Here is a 15,483-nt window from a genome sequence, read left to right as displayed (position 1 = left end):
GGACGAGTCACCGAATCAGCCAATGGGAAAATACCATATGTAAATTCGAATAATTAAAATAAACTTGAAAAATTAGTTCAAATAGGCAAACAAAAGCGGAATACAAGTAAACAACTGATAGAGGATAAGAAACTCAGCAAACTAAAGAAGTGGACAAAAAATAAAGATTAAAAAAATGAACTGCACTGAGGACAGCAATGTTGGCTCCGCTGACGTGAAATTCATTCATATCGTATATGTAAAAATAGGAGTCACTTCGACAAATGTCCACCCTACAGATTACCCAATCTTTCCATTTCTTTGTCCAGTTTTTTCCAGGCAGCTCTGGTGAATGCTGTCAAAATTGAATCTGTTTCCGAGCTGTCCTTGCCAGACATTACCGCAGTAACTGATGGGATAACATTGCTAGTGGGTATGATTTCTTTGTGTGGGTAACCCGACTCGTCAATGGCTTCCATCGTATGGGTAGCGTTCAAATCGGTCGAGCCAAAGCGAGTAACTTGGTCTGAAATCATTTCGTTCGATGCAGAGTATTTTAGAGGAGGAGCGCTCAAGTGACCTGAAGTGACCATGAAGACTGCGTAGTGACTAAGATCATTGCAAAACATCGATCTAGCTTGCTGATCCAAACAGGGGCAACACTGACAGGGTGGTGGTGGGAGGTTGTAACAAGGCACTCTACGTCGGAAAGACCAGTAAGTAACCGGGCGATTCTGTTCCATCCCAGCATTTTTATCTTTCAACTGTGAGCACACGGAATGCGATCGCACCAGCAGCTCTCCATTAGCCCCTTCTCTTGAGCTGGGCGGTTTAATGTTGTCGGTACTTGAAGCACCACAGCGAACCGGATCGGCAGAAAGAGAGCGGTAGGTTCCCCGTGGTGTCTTACTTGAACCTGGTGTCATACACTGATGCGCCGCCTGTTTGAAAGAGTCAACCCTGGTGTATGGTTGAGGATGGTGTGGACCCTGGTACACATCCGGTTCGACGGAGGCGCATCTTCGAAAGCGGTATCGGACTTTAGGCAACTGTGTCATTTTCTCAACCTCCTGCTCGTCTTGCAAATGTGGTGGAGGTGGAAGGTTGGAATTCTGTGCATTCTTATCCGTATTGTTACCACAAGCAGTCTGTCTGTCACCGCTGCATAGACCTACTGAGGACGTACAGCTACATTGTTTGGAGTGAAATCCAGGAGAAAACGCATGCTGTCCCAATTTAACAGCCTGATAACAAGAAAGACAATCAGGATGCAAGTACGCACATGGTGTGATCCTCGGGTAAAAGTGTATGTTGGATTGATTGTGGTAATCCGGTGGCTTCTTGGTGTTATGTTCTGTCCTGGATAATTGTTCATTATTCATATGTTGGGTTCCAGTATGAGGATGTGAGTGAGTGGTTGTGTTCCCGGTAAACTCCCTTGGCCACGGTGGCATCGCCGGTGGATTGGGCATCGGGTGGGTCATAGGGAAAGGAAAGGTTGTCACGTTAATTCGACTGACGCTCGTTGGAGGTGGTGGTGGACCATAGGAATATAGTGGAAAAGGGGGTGGTCTGTTGATGCTAGAAAAGGCACCCTCCCAGGGATTCGGCGGAAATGCAGGAAACTGTGGAAACGGTGGCGGGGGAAGAAATGACTCCAATGGTGACGGCTGTCGCTGCTCTGAAGTGTTTGTTTGTGGCTGCGCAGTTGTGAAATATAAGCCTCTCTGCTGTGGTTGAGCGGAATCTAGAGAACGAGAAAATAGGAAATACGTTTGATGGAGAAGTGATAGTTTGTGCAAAAACGATGCAGGGTCTAAACAACGATAGAGCTTGTTCACCCACCCTAACATACAAAAATCCCTCGGCCGACACCCAACAGAGATTTATCTTGGCCCAGCGGATTGGTTCGCCTTTCGCCTTAAATCTCGACCAACCTCGGAACCTAGTCACTTGGCCTGACGAAGCTTTTGTGTCAAAAGCGAAAAGTTGTCCAGCAATAAACCTACCGATTGTCACCAAACTTTTCCGAAAACCATATAGCTTCTTCAAGAAAAACGAACAAATACAAATGTGTTGACACCAGTTAACACATTTACCTACTGCCAATGAGGGCTCCATCCCAAATAAATTAGGTTCAATCGCAATGTATATATCCTACTATTTTACCAAGTTGGGGTACCTCACCGAACCCCCTTCAATGAGGGCTCCATCCCAAATAAATTAGGTTCAATCGCAATGTATATATCCTACTATTTTACCAAGTTGGGGTACCTCAACCGAACCCCCTTCCTCGGCCTGGGTAACCGGGAAGTATCATTTGCCCGCGCAGTTTAGCGTCCGCCGATGTCCCTTCCCAACCCCTTCCCTGATGACACAATCCGCATACTGACAACTGTCGATGAGTATATGCTTTCAAGACACTAGTTAAAATGAGTGGGTAGGGATGAAATTGTACAGACACACAGTAAAGGGCAATAATGAACTCACATCACTCGTGGTGATACGTTCCAACTGATACCCCTATCAAAACACTCAGTTATCAACAATGAAACAGAAAGCGAGGCTGATTTCACTTATGTGCTGAAACTTCGAAAGGACTACTGTTTATCAAGTGAGTCAGAACCCTTCTAAAGGAACGAAAAGACGATCAAATAAAACGAAATTCTGTTCCCAGCTGTACCAGAATCTTGGCTGTTCTGGGCCACATCGTTAAGATTTCTTCAGAATAAGAAAAAGATCTTCAGCGATCAAGGTGCAAACCTACTAACCGGACGGCTCCTAGTTCGAACCCAGCCGCTGCTTCTTGACTGCCTGTCTAGGTTTAGACAACCTGGAAGTATCTGTCTTCGTGTTTCCTTGCAACTTAACGATTGCTTTTATTACTTTATTGCCATTGGGTTACGAGTGTGAGTAATGAACTTAGCCACAGTCCCGTGCCTGTCTGACCGATTGCCGCACTTCACCTGCTAGAAGAAGTCATGAAATGGGTTCCCATGATATCTAAGGTTTGGGAGGATAGACTCACAACCGGACGGCAGCTTTGGTCAAATTAGTTGGCGCTACCGAGGCCCCGATGTGTGAAGCTTAGGGTGGTTAGTCAAATTCACATACACTGAGAAGTCTTAAAAACTGTGACCAGCTTTGATCGCCGTTGGTTGCACGAAACCGGTTCCCAGGTGTGTGTGCGTGTATACACGACTCTATCGGTAGTTTAAAATAAGATAATGGGGAAGAATCATGAGATCCCTGTGTACTCTTTCAGTGGAGATTTCAGCGATGTAGTTATGTTAGTCCTACCAATTCGGTCATCTTCAAATGAGAGCAACTGGAGTGTTCGTAAATTAGGTATTTGGTCAAAGATACTGGGATTTCGGGTTCACCTGACCGCGTTCATTACATGTTCAAGATACAGTTCCGTTTACTAAAACGACAACAAATACGACAAACATTGATCCCAAATCTTACTGAGTTTCTATTACTGTGACGGCAAGACGTATATGGGACTACAGGTATCACGTCTTGCAGAATCACCTGATCAAATTATGAGGTTAAAGTTCACTTGAAAAAAGACGCGTTTAAGGAAACTCAACGTCAAAAAGCTCCCAACATTAACTAATACTGGCGCCTCAATAAAATGAAACTTTCCTTATCACGATACTAACCGTAATTCATCATTACTTAAAATCATTCTCACCAAACGGATTTAGGGTGTGGTTTCGAGTTCAGTTCTACCTATCCCTCAAGCTTGTGCTGAACTACCAACCCATCGATCCTAACCACAAACGGGAATAGTACAGCGTATATCCCACTCACTTGTTAAGTTAGACTCCACAAAAACTGCTCGGTATCCACCCTGGTCCACAGGATTCTGTGTGTCTGACTGGGTAAACCAAGAAGACGCAATTGGCTGTTGTGACAGGGGTATGTCAGGATCAATTGCTCTCCAGCCGTGATCTGTCGTGTACAGGTACACGTGCACAGGTGAACGCGGTGTGTTAGAACGAGTTGGGTTATCCGGATCGTTGGTCATGTTTTACCAATCGGAGAAGCGACTAGAGATGCCAGCGGAGCCAACTCTACATGCGAAACCGGGATTATTGATCACATTGTTTGAATCTAGCTAAGTGAACGGACCACGTGCCAGACAAATAGTCAGGAAAAACTCCTCACTAAAGTTATGTATGATTAAAGATAATATTGTGCCATGGTTTTCAAAGAATCCCCCTTTCTGTTGATGTTGTATCCCTTAGGCAGGATGCAACGCATCAGAAACATGTTGCTTATCAGTGTCAGCGTGAAAGTAAAAAAAAACACGAGAGTGGTAGATTTCAACATCTTGTCGGATGTTGTGTCAATAATCAGCAATATTCAGTCAACCTGAGCGGTTCGTGCTCATACAAACCTACGGACTCACTCATACACTGATACAAAAACGAGAGTGGAAGTGAACGGAGATAAGTTACGACGACACATTACCTCCCCCTTTTTGGAAGTTGAAGAAAATGCAGCAGATGGAAACGTAACATAGTCTGTTGATATGGATGTAATACACTTCTCATAAGTTGCTGAAGGTGCTCATACAAACCTACGGACTCACTCATACACTGATACAAAAACGAGAGTGGAAGTGAACGGAGATAAGTTACGACGACACATTACCTCCCCCTTTTTGGAAGTTGAAGAAAATGCAGCAGATGGAAACGTAACATAGTCTGTTGATATGGATGTAATACACTTCTCATAAGGTTGCTGAAGATTCTTCGACAGCTCACGACTGATTTCGCTCTTCTTGGGGCTCATCAGGTAGGCGCAGTCCCCTAGTTTCCATCAACATTATGTTCTACTTGAACCCAAATTGAACTGATTGCGACAAATGCACCCATTTGCAAATCAATTTGGTTTCGCCGGAGACTCACCTGGAACCCAGCTGAATGTCTCGCTTATGATGTTTCTAAGCAACTGGATGTGTTGCACCAGGCCGCCTCTATACACGTATCGTAATATCTTGAATATCGTACCAACTGAAACATGAGGTGGCCTGGTGAAGCATGTTCACTTGCTTGGGAACACCGTAAACGAGAGATTCAGCTGAGTTCTAGAAGCACCGCGAATTTCACTGATCTAGCCGATTTTAGTGACACTTGTCACAGAGTCATAATTTCACCCTTTGGATTCGTGAAGTCTCCAAAGGGCTCAAACACTCAACGAACGACGCTATCCCCAGAAGACGTTTACTATGAACTGAACGAGTGCTGCTGTGCGTTATAAATTATTCATTAACCACCTCCAATGGTGTACTCCAATTTGCCAACAAGCGTGCGTCTACCACGAATTTAGCCTCTATCACAGATTTCTGAAATATTAGAATATCAAAACAAAGTGTTCCGAGGCATGCATTACTGATTTTCGGGGTGGTTTTGATCCACTCAACTGAGGACTACAGCTACATCATCTTTCCTGGATAGGCATCTAAAGACCCCCGCTTCTGCCATTACTATCGCCTTGTCAACTGAAATCACTGCGTTCCGGTTGATGGGACGTCGCAAAAGACTCTTGCCCAACGAATTAGGTGTGCCCCAAGGCGTCGTTCTATCCCGTTTGCCATCCCTGTCTAAACATACCCTTTAAAACATGGCGAATGGCGCACCTCATTAAGATGTGCAGATGACATCACTGTTCGCAGAGCATGCTCCACACTACCGAACTCCTACGTGTTTGAGCAGGATATTAGGGCCATGTGTCAGCGGACACTAGACAACCCATTCAAACGCATCAACATTGTGTTCACATTCAGGCGGATCGGACCTATTGAGACGCTTCGCCTATTGTGACCTCAGTTACAATCAACAATTACTCACTACTTCAAACCAGTTGTGTAAAGTATCTGGACGTTACCATCTTCTCCTCTTAAAGTGACATAAACTCGTTGACAGTCACCCTTAAAATTATGAGTTAATTCATACAGTGTCTCTATTATCCACATGCCAATAAGTCAAAATTGGACGCCTGTAATCGCGTTGCTAAGTATCTTGTGTCGTTCACTTGTCGTCCTCAGCCAAAAACGGCTATACTGTTATCAAGCAGTGCATTCTACTTTCGTCAGCATCTCACACCATTTCCTTTAGGTTACTGATAGACAGCTTAACTGAGAGACATACGAAAGCCTGTACAAATCTGGGTAAAATACCTGATGAGGTTTCCACACCTTATATTCAGATACAACCAAACATCTCCCAGAAAGCCATAGCGCAGCAGTGGTGTGCATTTATGCAGAGCATGAAAATACAAAAACTGTGTGATTACTTATCTCCCTCAGTTGATGACCTCATTGTGATCCTTAGAAACCCAACTTTTAGAACTGATACTGGCATGATTTTCTCTCCACTTAAAAGCTTCTTCTTCCCGCCAAGTCCTTCCTGTTCCGCCTCCCAGGTTACTAGTGGTCTTTTCCTTATTTTTCGTTTATCTGCACGAACATCTCTGTATTCTGAGTAAAATAGTTTGTCTGGAAGCTAGCCAACAACAGCAAATAAGGAAAACCTCTTGTTTTAATAGTGGTTAATTAACCAGAGGATTTGTTTATAGGAATCTGCAACTGTCACGTTTTTCAGTCTATACAGTACATTTTTGGGCTGTTGTGTTATGCTTGTACTCTGTGTATGATGTCTGCAATTCCACAGTACTTTGCCATCAGCATTCTGTGGAGCAACGATAGGGGGTCCACAGCTCAGACTATTCCAAGGGCATCGATTTTCCGTCACCAGGCAACTCGGCGAAGGTGAGCCTAACCTTTTCGCGCAATCCGAAGAGCAGTTTGCGACATTTTATGAAAACAGGGCTCCCAGTAGCTTCTAATTGGACAGGTGGGTTGAACGTTCAGCCAGCATTCTCAGAAGACTTCATCACGTAACTGGAACCAATCTATATCGACAGCCGAAGAGCACTTTACAACTGTTTCTGCCTTATTTGGAAAGCTGCTCAAACAGCAAATGTGGAGACAATGCATGGTCAGATTTCTAATGCTAGCATGCGACCCTTGACATCAGCATGCGAAAGAGTAAAAAGAGTAGCTGGTAGCACGATCGATAAATTTGTTCTTTAAGCTGCTACCAGCTTACTGGGGTGGAACTGAACCCCGAACCAAGGTTAGAAGCCGTAAACATAGACTCCAAGTAATTACAGTCTGTCTTGGGTGCAGCAAGTGTTTTCTCTTATGTGATAGGATGACAAACTCGTTTTGTTGCTATCGAAAAGATAGCCTCATCGATGTTACAAAGCCGATTTCTGTAAGTAGGAACGTGATTGGATAACTATCCCGACTTATATCTGGAAGTTCCTTCCTGCTTGATGCTGTGGATTACGAACGATGCTCAGCATCGCCGTTGCTTCGAAGCTGTATAACAATCGTGGGCTGGTGTGAAGAACCAGGTTTTCAGGAAGAGATTCTTAGCCCGTGAAATCTATCTTTACTGCCAGACATAAAATAAGCATTATTCGACTTTGATGATGACCAACGCATGTTGCATTACTTGAATAGTACAAAGGTGCAAGTTTGTATCAGACGGCATTCACCGAAATAGGGAGTGTATGACGGCCTGGGTCAGTGTCGCACCCATCGGTTACATAAAATTCAATCTCAAAAACCTGTAAATCCAGCAGATCCGAACAAGTGAGTTAGGTTTTGCTGTGAGTCAAGTATGCACGTACTGTTTTCACCGACTTAGTTAATATCCATGAATTCGCACGATTTTGCTGGGAAAACATTTTCATTTCATTACACCCTAAAAAAAACCCACGCTAGCCCTGGGTTGCCCCAAACCGAAAGGTATGCTATATCCTTTCGCGCACTGCTGAATTAACAGGCGAAAGTGATGATCCAGTGAGGACAATGAGTGCGAGAGTTTGGAGGAGGAAGTGGTTTCAACATTTTTATTCATCTACCTTACCGGATAATTTTCACAATTGATAGGGCCCGAAATAATAGTTGCTAACACAAATGTCTGGGATTGGATAACATGCGGACCAATCCTCAGCTTCATTCTGCAAGTCTGGTTCGAAATATCTACCAAAATAAAAACATACTTTCATTCGCCTTGAAGTATGCTACAAGCGTTGCTTCTTGTATTACGAGGTACAAATTGATGTCTCCTTTTAGTTACATTATTGCCTTCACTCAGCCAGCCCACAGTCGCACACAAAATGGGGTTACACACTCTGAATTATTGACTATTCAGGATACTGAGAAACGCACAGTGAACAATGGATCTCAGCGCCTATTTGGCGCACCGCATTGGTTAGAATTCCGTTTGGGTTGCTACATCGGAATGATGGTTCGTTACTCAGCCGAACAATCAGATACTTTGTTCTGACAATAAATGGTGATTGTCAATAACTAGCCACTGAGCTCAGCTGCAATCCGTCTTTCATGAAGTATGCCTGATGAAGACAAACGTAAAATCCAAATACTGAGCGTCCATCCAATGGAATAAAGATGCCGTCAGCGCACTGCATAGTTACTTAATGAAGTACGAGCGATTCATTACAGTCCCAGTTGAATCTTCCGTCTGCGCATGACTGACTTTCCAACTTCAGGTACTGTCTAGATGACGAAGGCCAACTTAAATGGTGAGGCAGGTGCGAACGCAGCTTGCAAATCCAGTTTATCTGTGCCATATTAGCTGAAGGACCTCCATGTCGAGTACACGCACCACAGGTACACGACGAAGGATGTACTCTTCATCAAATGAAATGAAGGCATTCAGTCAACCGGTGGTCTAGGAGCTCAACATATCTTCTATAAGAACTCACAGGTGGATGATCAACGCATCCAAGCAATTAACTCACGTGAAAATAGTGGTCTCCTCACAGAGCACATATTTTTGTTTGACATATATGATTTAGGATTAGGTGAACAGATGCAAGTAAACAACCTGCTCAACCATCCCGAGCATCATTCTGGAAAATGGTCTGGTTGTGCGGCTATTTTCTTATTAGTCTGAGGATTAACAGGACAGTCTTGATGATGATAAAGCAGAGTACGCATCTGACCCATAGTGCCACCGCTAACCAGAATGGCGCCAATGAAAACACATTCACATTCAAGCTACGCGGGTAATCTGACTGAGGTTGAGCATGCAGGCTCAATGTCTCTGCTTTGTCGAGCACGGATGTGCACTAGGTTCAGTCGTTAAATGATCTACATTTGAATTAACAGTGCATGGGTCGCGGCCTTACCTGTGCCCGTTCTGCTTAGGTGACCTATCTAGCAAACCCTAATTCATGCCCAACGCCTGAGCTTTGTTCAGCCACACTGAGCTAATGAAGGTCGACTGCAGTCACCACACGGTTATGTCTTGGTTTCTGACCGCTCTGGTCTCCGTATCCTCATACGAGCGACCTGTGTACCACACACATAAAGAAACCATCTGAGCCCAATCCCCCGTACGGCCACGCCTTGGTTTCTGACCACCTTGGCCTCCGTATCCTCATATAAGCGATGTCCTAGGGGTAGTCGCGAAACAAAGAATTTACCGATGCATCAGCAACCTGAACTGAACCCCTCCAGCTTTTCATGACATTGGCTCCCAGGAGTTTTGGTAGGCCTAGGCAGGAAACTTACTAGCCGTTTACAAACGATCGTCCCGGTGATTCGAACATTCCGTTCTAGTGATGGAACGATAGTATAAACCTGCCGTCTCGTGCACACCTACTGCCTTCCAAAAGATCTGCAGGATGCCGGTCGGTGAACAGCTTCCTTTCCGTGACGTAACACACTATTTATAAGGTTTTTGAGAACTCTTCGTCAGCCCACTACCAGTGTACACCTCATTGAGCCTCATCAGGTAGGCGTAATCACTGAGTTTCCATCAATTTTATTCTCCTGTAGCATCAAACTGTAAGCGATTCGTGAAACATCCACGTTTGAGAAGTGAATTGGTTTTAACCGGAGACTCCAGTGCAAACTTACTGAAAAACCCTCTTATGATATCCTTCAATAAAAGCCACTTCGTTTCAGTTAGCACAGCGTTTGAGGTATCGAAGTCAATTTTATCGACATGGGACAATAGGTATAAGGTCACTGAAAAATCACCAACGGCCCCCTGCCGTTCTTCCCTTCTTGAGGTTCATCAGTAGTCGCAACCTTGTAAGTGATGTGTTAGGAAAAACACATTTCGATATCTCGAATAACGTGGCAACTGAAACATGAAGCAGCTCTCGTGTAGGGGACTTTCGATGGTGCGCCGGCTGCTTGAACTGCCTGTTTGACTCGAAAGTCTCACCCAAAGGCCGTGGGACAATACAGGGTTGAATTCCGAGATCCTATCCGTGACTTATGACTAAACAGTCGGACCCGTAAGGCGACGGCTTTTCTCGGGCACCAACCATGAAGCCAACAGCTCAAAAGGAGAACTTGCTCAGCTCAATAGAGGATATAAACTCTTGATTCCTAACGATGAAGGTGCACACAGATAGGTTTGGAATCGCAACCGACTCGTATCCGACCGTACTGAACAATACACCAGCAGTTACAGATAATGGAATTGTGCGAACTTACGATCGGCCTTTCCGAATTCATCCTCCAGGAAACAATTGGGTTCCAGTTAGTCAATTGTGCAAAGACGGCAGCACTGAAGCCTAATCACGTCTCTGTGGTGGACGCACTGAAATTTTTGTTATGATTTTTCCACGCTAGCATAGTTGCCAGATTGGAGAGAAAAGAAAGTAAAATTAGGAAGTGGGATTGAGAGCACTGAACTAATAATCACGGGCTCTTACGCTATACATGTCGTCGGCCCATAGACTGAACTCGTAGTCAGAATTCATCACTGTACGGTGGTTACGTCGCTGCACTTTTGCCATTAACGAGGATAACGAGACCCACTCGACCCTTTCTCACTTAGGATCAATGAAATACTCTAATGTGAACAATCGGCTCTATGTACAAAAATAGCAGAGCACGTCAGAAAGTCAGGAGAGTAGTCTGTCTATTCAAAAGGACTATCCGAGGTGGCCTGCTGGGACGGTAATTCTTCGACAAGCGGACGATTTCTTACATTATGATCGGTGCATTCATCGGAGTCGGACTCATCTAGATGCGCGTCATGAACCGACGATATTGAGCTGTCCTCGCCAACGGAAGCAGCGTCCGAACCGTCGTCAGATTCATTATCACAGTCTGCTTGCCGCAAAGCCGAACAAGAATTTGTTACTTGGGGCGATGAAGGAAGATACACATTCTGCGGAGAAAGACAATGAAAAGAGTAATACTGAGGTGAACCAGATGACGTTTGACAGTCGTCTAAAACCAGTAAAATACGAATGACTGATTGAGATCAACCGAGAGCGACCACTGACTGCACCGCTGGAGTACATCCGGTCTGAAAAATAGACAGTACGATTTCCTTCAATCACGCAAATCTGACTAAGTTTGGAAAAAGCACCTACTGACAAGTCTATCCATTTTCAGTCCATCAACCCTAAATTTGTGACGTCGAGTAACGTGTACTGCACAATTTACTACACAAGAATAGCGCACTTGCATTCATGAATTGGCCAGGAGTGTTCCAATTAACTAGTTCACCCATGTCAAAGACATCATGAAAAAGCGCTCCTCGCATGTCACGCAACTTGAAACTGAGCTCTTGTACCTGCTCCTATAGACCTGAAACCCTGAAACACAATGGTGTCGGCACCGCCCAACCCACAATCGACTTTAGAGCTTCGCCATTTCCGGCCATCTGGTTAGGATATCAGTTTTCAACGACCAAATGTAGGCGGATCGGTAAAGATATACATCGGGATATTTCACTCTCTACTTCCACGTCTTTCTTAAGATCTGACCTTATGGACTACCTTGCGTTGCGATTTTTCGTTTGTTTTATGAAAGCAAAAATCGTTCAGCTGTAGCAACCTTCCGATGCCTAACTGCCATGTCACCAGAAGGAAGCACGAGGGCTGGAATACTGCCAAGTTGCCGAAGCCTTGACAGGGGAAACAGTGAGGCAGAGGTCGAGTTCGAACCACGGACCTTCCGGTCAGTGAATTCGGGCTCTTTTCGCTCCTTTTATGAAAAGGATTTTCAGTTCATTGCATAGGTGTAGCTAGGTGCCATGCTAGGGCTCCATAACATAAAATTTGACCATTTTTGTTGTCGTTTTGGATGGACAATAAAATAGAAAACTATGAACGCCTTGTCAATAGTATTAGTTATTCATGGACCTGAAAAACTGGATGATGATATTTTTCTGACCAATGCCGATCCTGGTCATAGTTTTATACTTCTTTCCTTATTTGATTCTTCCTCCAAGAAGATACGGGGCTTCACCATGCAAAGTTTTATGAGTAGTTTGTGGAATTCGTCCTAATTCTTTCTACTGGAAGTCTGGAGCAACATCAAACGAACTTGACAATGCGCGCTGTTTGGTTGCCAGTTTAATCCCCAATATTGTCAACTGGATTTCCAACGCTCCGTCACTTATCAAGGTGAAATAACGCGAACGGATGCCGATGTCCGTCCTTAAGGTCGATCGTTCGGTAAAAAATGACCTTGCAGTCGACTCGGTACATAATCCGGTTGCTGAACTGTGCACGTTCTTCGTACTAAGTGTCTGCTGTTCTGCATTCGACGGATGGCCTTGGCATTCTGCCATCCAATTTCAGATGAGTAATACCAAACGTCGCATAGGCAACGGTGATAGCAAAAGGGCACACTCTCGATTCAGAATGAAAAGCGCTAGGGCTTCTCAAATGGTAACGGAAAGCAGTGTCAGAAGTATGAACGTATTATATCGAATGCCGATGGTTAGTAAGCACTGTCCTATACACATGGCTACGATGACTGATAGCCGAAAATAGGACGTTCGACATCAATCACCCAGCTCCTGAATTTCCTTGGACTGTTGCTGCGAAGCATGCATACAACACAGGGTTGAAAGACAATATAATGCTTTTAAGTATTCCTTGCGTTGGTACTTCGGAGACGTGAATCTGGGAGATACAAATGTCCTAAATGCGCTCCACCATAAGAGACAAAATTCAAAATGACTTGTGTGGAATTCCATCCAGGCGTGCCTCTTACGTCCGAATTGATTACAAGATTCAAAAACAGAACACGCAACTAATACGGCTGCGCATCAGCCTACTGCGCAGTGGAACAATCATGTGGAACAGAGCCGTGCGACTATGCCCCCACGTCGGAATGACGTCCGATTTCGTCATGTGCCGGAGAAAGGTCAAATAAGGACACAGAATGTTCACACCCACTCCATGGCCAAGGCATCCCGTACACAAGCGCACAGACGGCCATCTACGATCGATCGAGACAAAGGAACAACCGCCCGAGGACCAGTGTGGATGTGTGGGAGACACACTGGTTGGTTGACAGCGGATCGACCGTCAAATACGGTGACAAGTGAATCATATATATAGAAGTTTGTAATTGCGTTAATACACAGTTCCTTCAGGTCGTCTTCTTGTCTTCTGACTATAACCCAGTAGCGTCAGGGCATAGTCGCACGGCTCTGTTCCACATGATTGTTCCGCTGCGCAGTAGGCTGATGCGCAGCCGTATTAGCAACCTTGAGGAATCAAGTGACCCTTGTCTGAATGTCTTACAAAACACGTTTGGCCACTTGAATACACTTCGAAATCAACATACTGGGAGCACATAATCATTATGCATATCGGAATGTGACTTCCGGGAGCACTGACAGTTTTTATCGCGTTCTAGATACAGACGGGCTATAAAGTAACCTTGTGGCTCGATCTTCTATCGGCCACCGCACTGTCTGTGAAGAACGAGCAAGAGATCATGGATATTCTAACGAACTGAGCTGCTGAGGCTGGCCAATTCAGCTGGTTTAAAATCCACAGAATGGATGAGCTGCAGCAGTTGACTGGCTCTTTACCTTGAGAAATTTAACATGAAGATAAAGAGAAAGTTAAATTTGCCAACAGGAAGTAGGAATAATTTGTAGTGTGCTTGGGAGGATAAATGCTCCTTTTCTTCTCTGAGCCATGCATCATACTCTGATACGCTAGCTATGACCCACAACAATGAAATCGTGTTTAGTAGTGCCATCATGTGATGCATCATTATACTGGGATTCAAGATACCGCAACGCAACGGAAGTCGGGATGCGGCACCAGTAGACCATCTTCACATCGAACAATCATGAACTGAGCAGATGAGTATTGTGCACATTTGTTTGCCCGCGTATGTCTATAAGGGAAATGATGCTATGTATGCCAGCACATGAGAGTTAGCCAAACAAATTTCGCAATCCAAAACTTCAGAAACACAACCCGAAGGGAGAATTGTTCCAATCCGAAGGTCGCTTTCCCAGTTTAGACTCACCAGCTCAATGGCTCTACCGTCCGCAGCACAACCTTCGAGTGAACAGGGAGGTACACGTTCGAATTCAGAGAGAAGATTTGAAACTCTGGAAAGTACTGAAAGAAAAGGCTCACAACGAGGTAAGAATGCCTACAAGAGCGGGTTTTTACTAGATCCGGATCAGGAAGATGAACTATTTGAAGATCTTTGAGACGCAGAGGAGATGGCACGGAAAAACCGTTCGATTTCATTGCATTCCAGTTGACTGATACACGTCTGGAAAGAGAAAGATGTACGTCATGCAAGCTAGTTCTCAGAATAAGGACCTATTCAAACTCTATATTCCTTGCAAATGAAGGTGTATTGACCTTCTTATTGAATCCCTACATCGTACTAACTATACCCAAATGTTAAATGGTTCAACTGCTGATGAGTGGCATTTGCTAGTTGGACCCCAGATTATGATTCGTACAGCCTCCTGAGAAAACACTCCATGAAAATTAAAGATCATTCACAGTAAAAGAGAGCTCATTTGTAGGCTTTAAATTCGGAAAATACTTTTGCTTGTCGCTTTCTCCCTGTAATAGTACTTATTCATTCGAAACAGCCAAGCAGGAGACTTCCTGATGAAACGACACTGTTGATGAGTAAGATCGTCTAACCAAGGACCATTTTGTAGGTTCAAACAAATGGACAAATGATAAATGCAGAACTATTTTCATTGACGTGCGTGTACTGACTGACCGACGGAAGAAGTGGAAGCATTTCCTAAGCTCCCTACAGTGCCGTCACTTTTTACTATTTCCCGGGCACGCAAAAGTGAGGTTAACTAAAACACTCAGTGAATGCTTATCATGTGTTAAATTAATGTAAAGGCGACAGACTTGATTATCACTTGTAAAATGACGCCGACGTGAAGCGGCCAGGTATCCGTGTTAGCAAAACTAGTGTTACTGAATTTAAAGAAACGGTAAATGGCATACGCCCATCTTTCAGTTGCTAACAAGGTAGCAGCCGCAATGCTCCTGTTCTTCTGATCTCGCGCGTAATTACCTCTCACAAGAGGAAAGTATTTGCACCGTGCACCTTAGAGAAGCAGTGGATAGAATCATGGTTATCAAAGCTCTTCGGCGTCAGCTTCTTGCTTGCTTAGGCCACAGAAGAAG

General features: G+C 44.5%; 2 protein-coding genes across 2 annotated transcripts in view; one reads left to right on the top strand and one right to left on the bottom strand.

Moving 5' to 3' along the window:
- T265_02957 (hypothetical protein) overlaps window positions 1-13,813 on the top strand; it is a gene marked incomplete at both ends in the record, with an annotated part of 34,690 nt that extends 20,877 nt beyond the window's left edge. Inside the window, 3 exons of the mRNA XM_009167336.1 lie at window positions 319-408; window positions 10,937-11,254; window positions 13,712-13,813. Coding sequence (XP_009165600.1) covers window positions 319-408; window positions 10,937-11,254; window positions 13,712-13,813 — 510 coding nt within the window. The remainder of the gene's footprint in view (window positions 1-318; window positions 409-10,936; window positions 11,255-13,711) is intronic.
- On the bottom strand, window positions 83-4,350 carry T265_02958 (hypothetical protein; the record flags this gene model as incomplete). Its single annotated transcript, XM_009167337.1, has 2 exons — window positions 83-1,726; window positions 3,796-4,350. The coding sequence occupies 2 exons, from the start codon at window positions 4,010-4,012 to the stop codon at window positions 273-275; spliced, it is 1,671 nt and encodes a 556-aa protein (XP_009165601.1).
- Window positions 13,814-15,483: the final 1,670 nt, after the last annotated feature.

Source organism: Opisthorchis viverrini (genome assembly GCF_000715545.1).
Source record: "Opisthorchis viverrini unplaced genomic scaffold opera_v5_39, whole genome shotgun sequence".
NCBI lineage: Eukaryota > Metazoa > Platyhelminthes > Trematoda > Opisthorchiida > Opisthorchiidae > Opisthorchis > Opisthorchis viverrini.
Note: the sequence above shows the minus strand (reverse complement) of the source record. Positions and strands in the feature narration are given on the sequence as shown.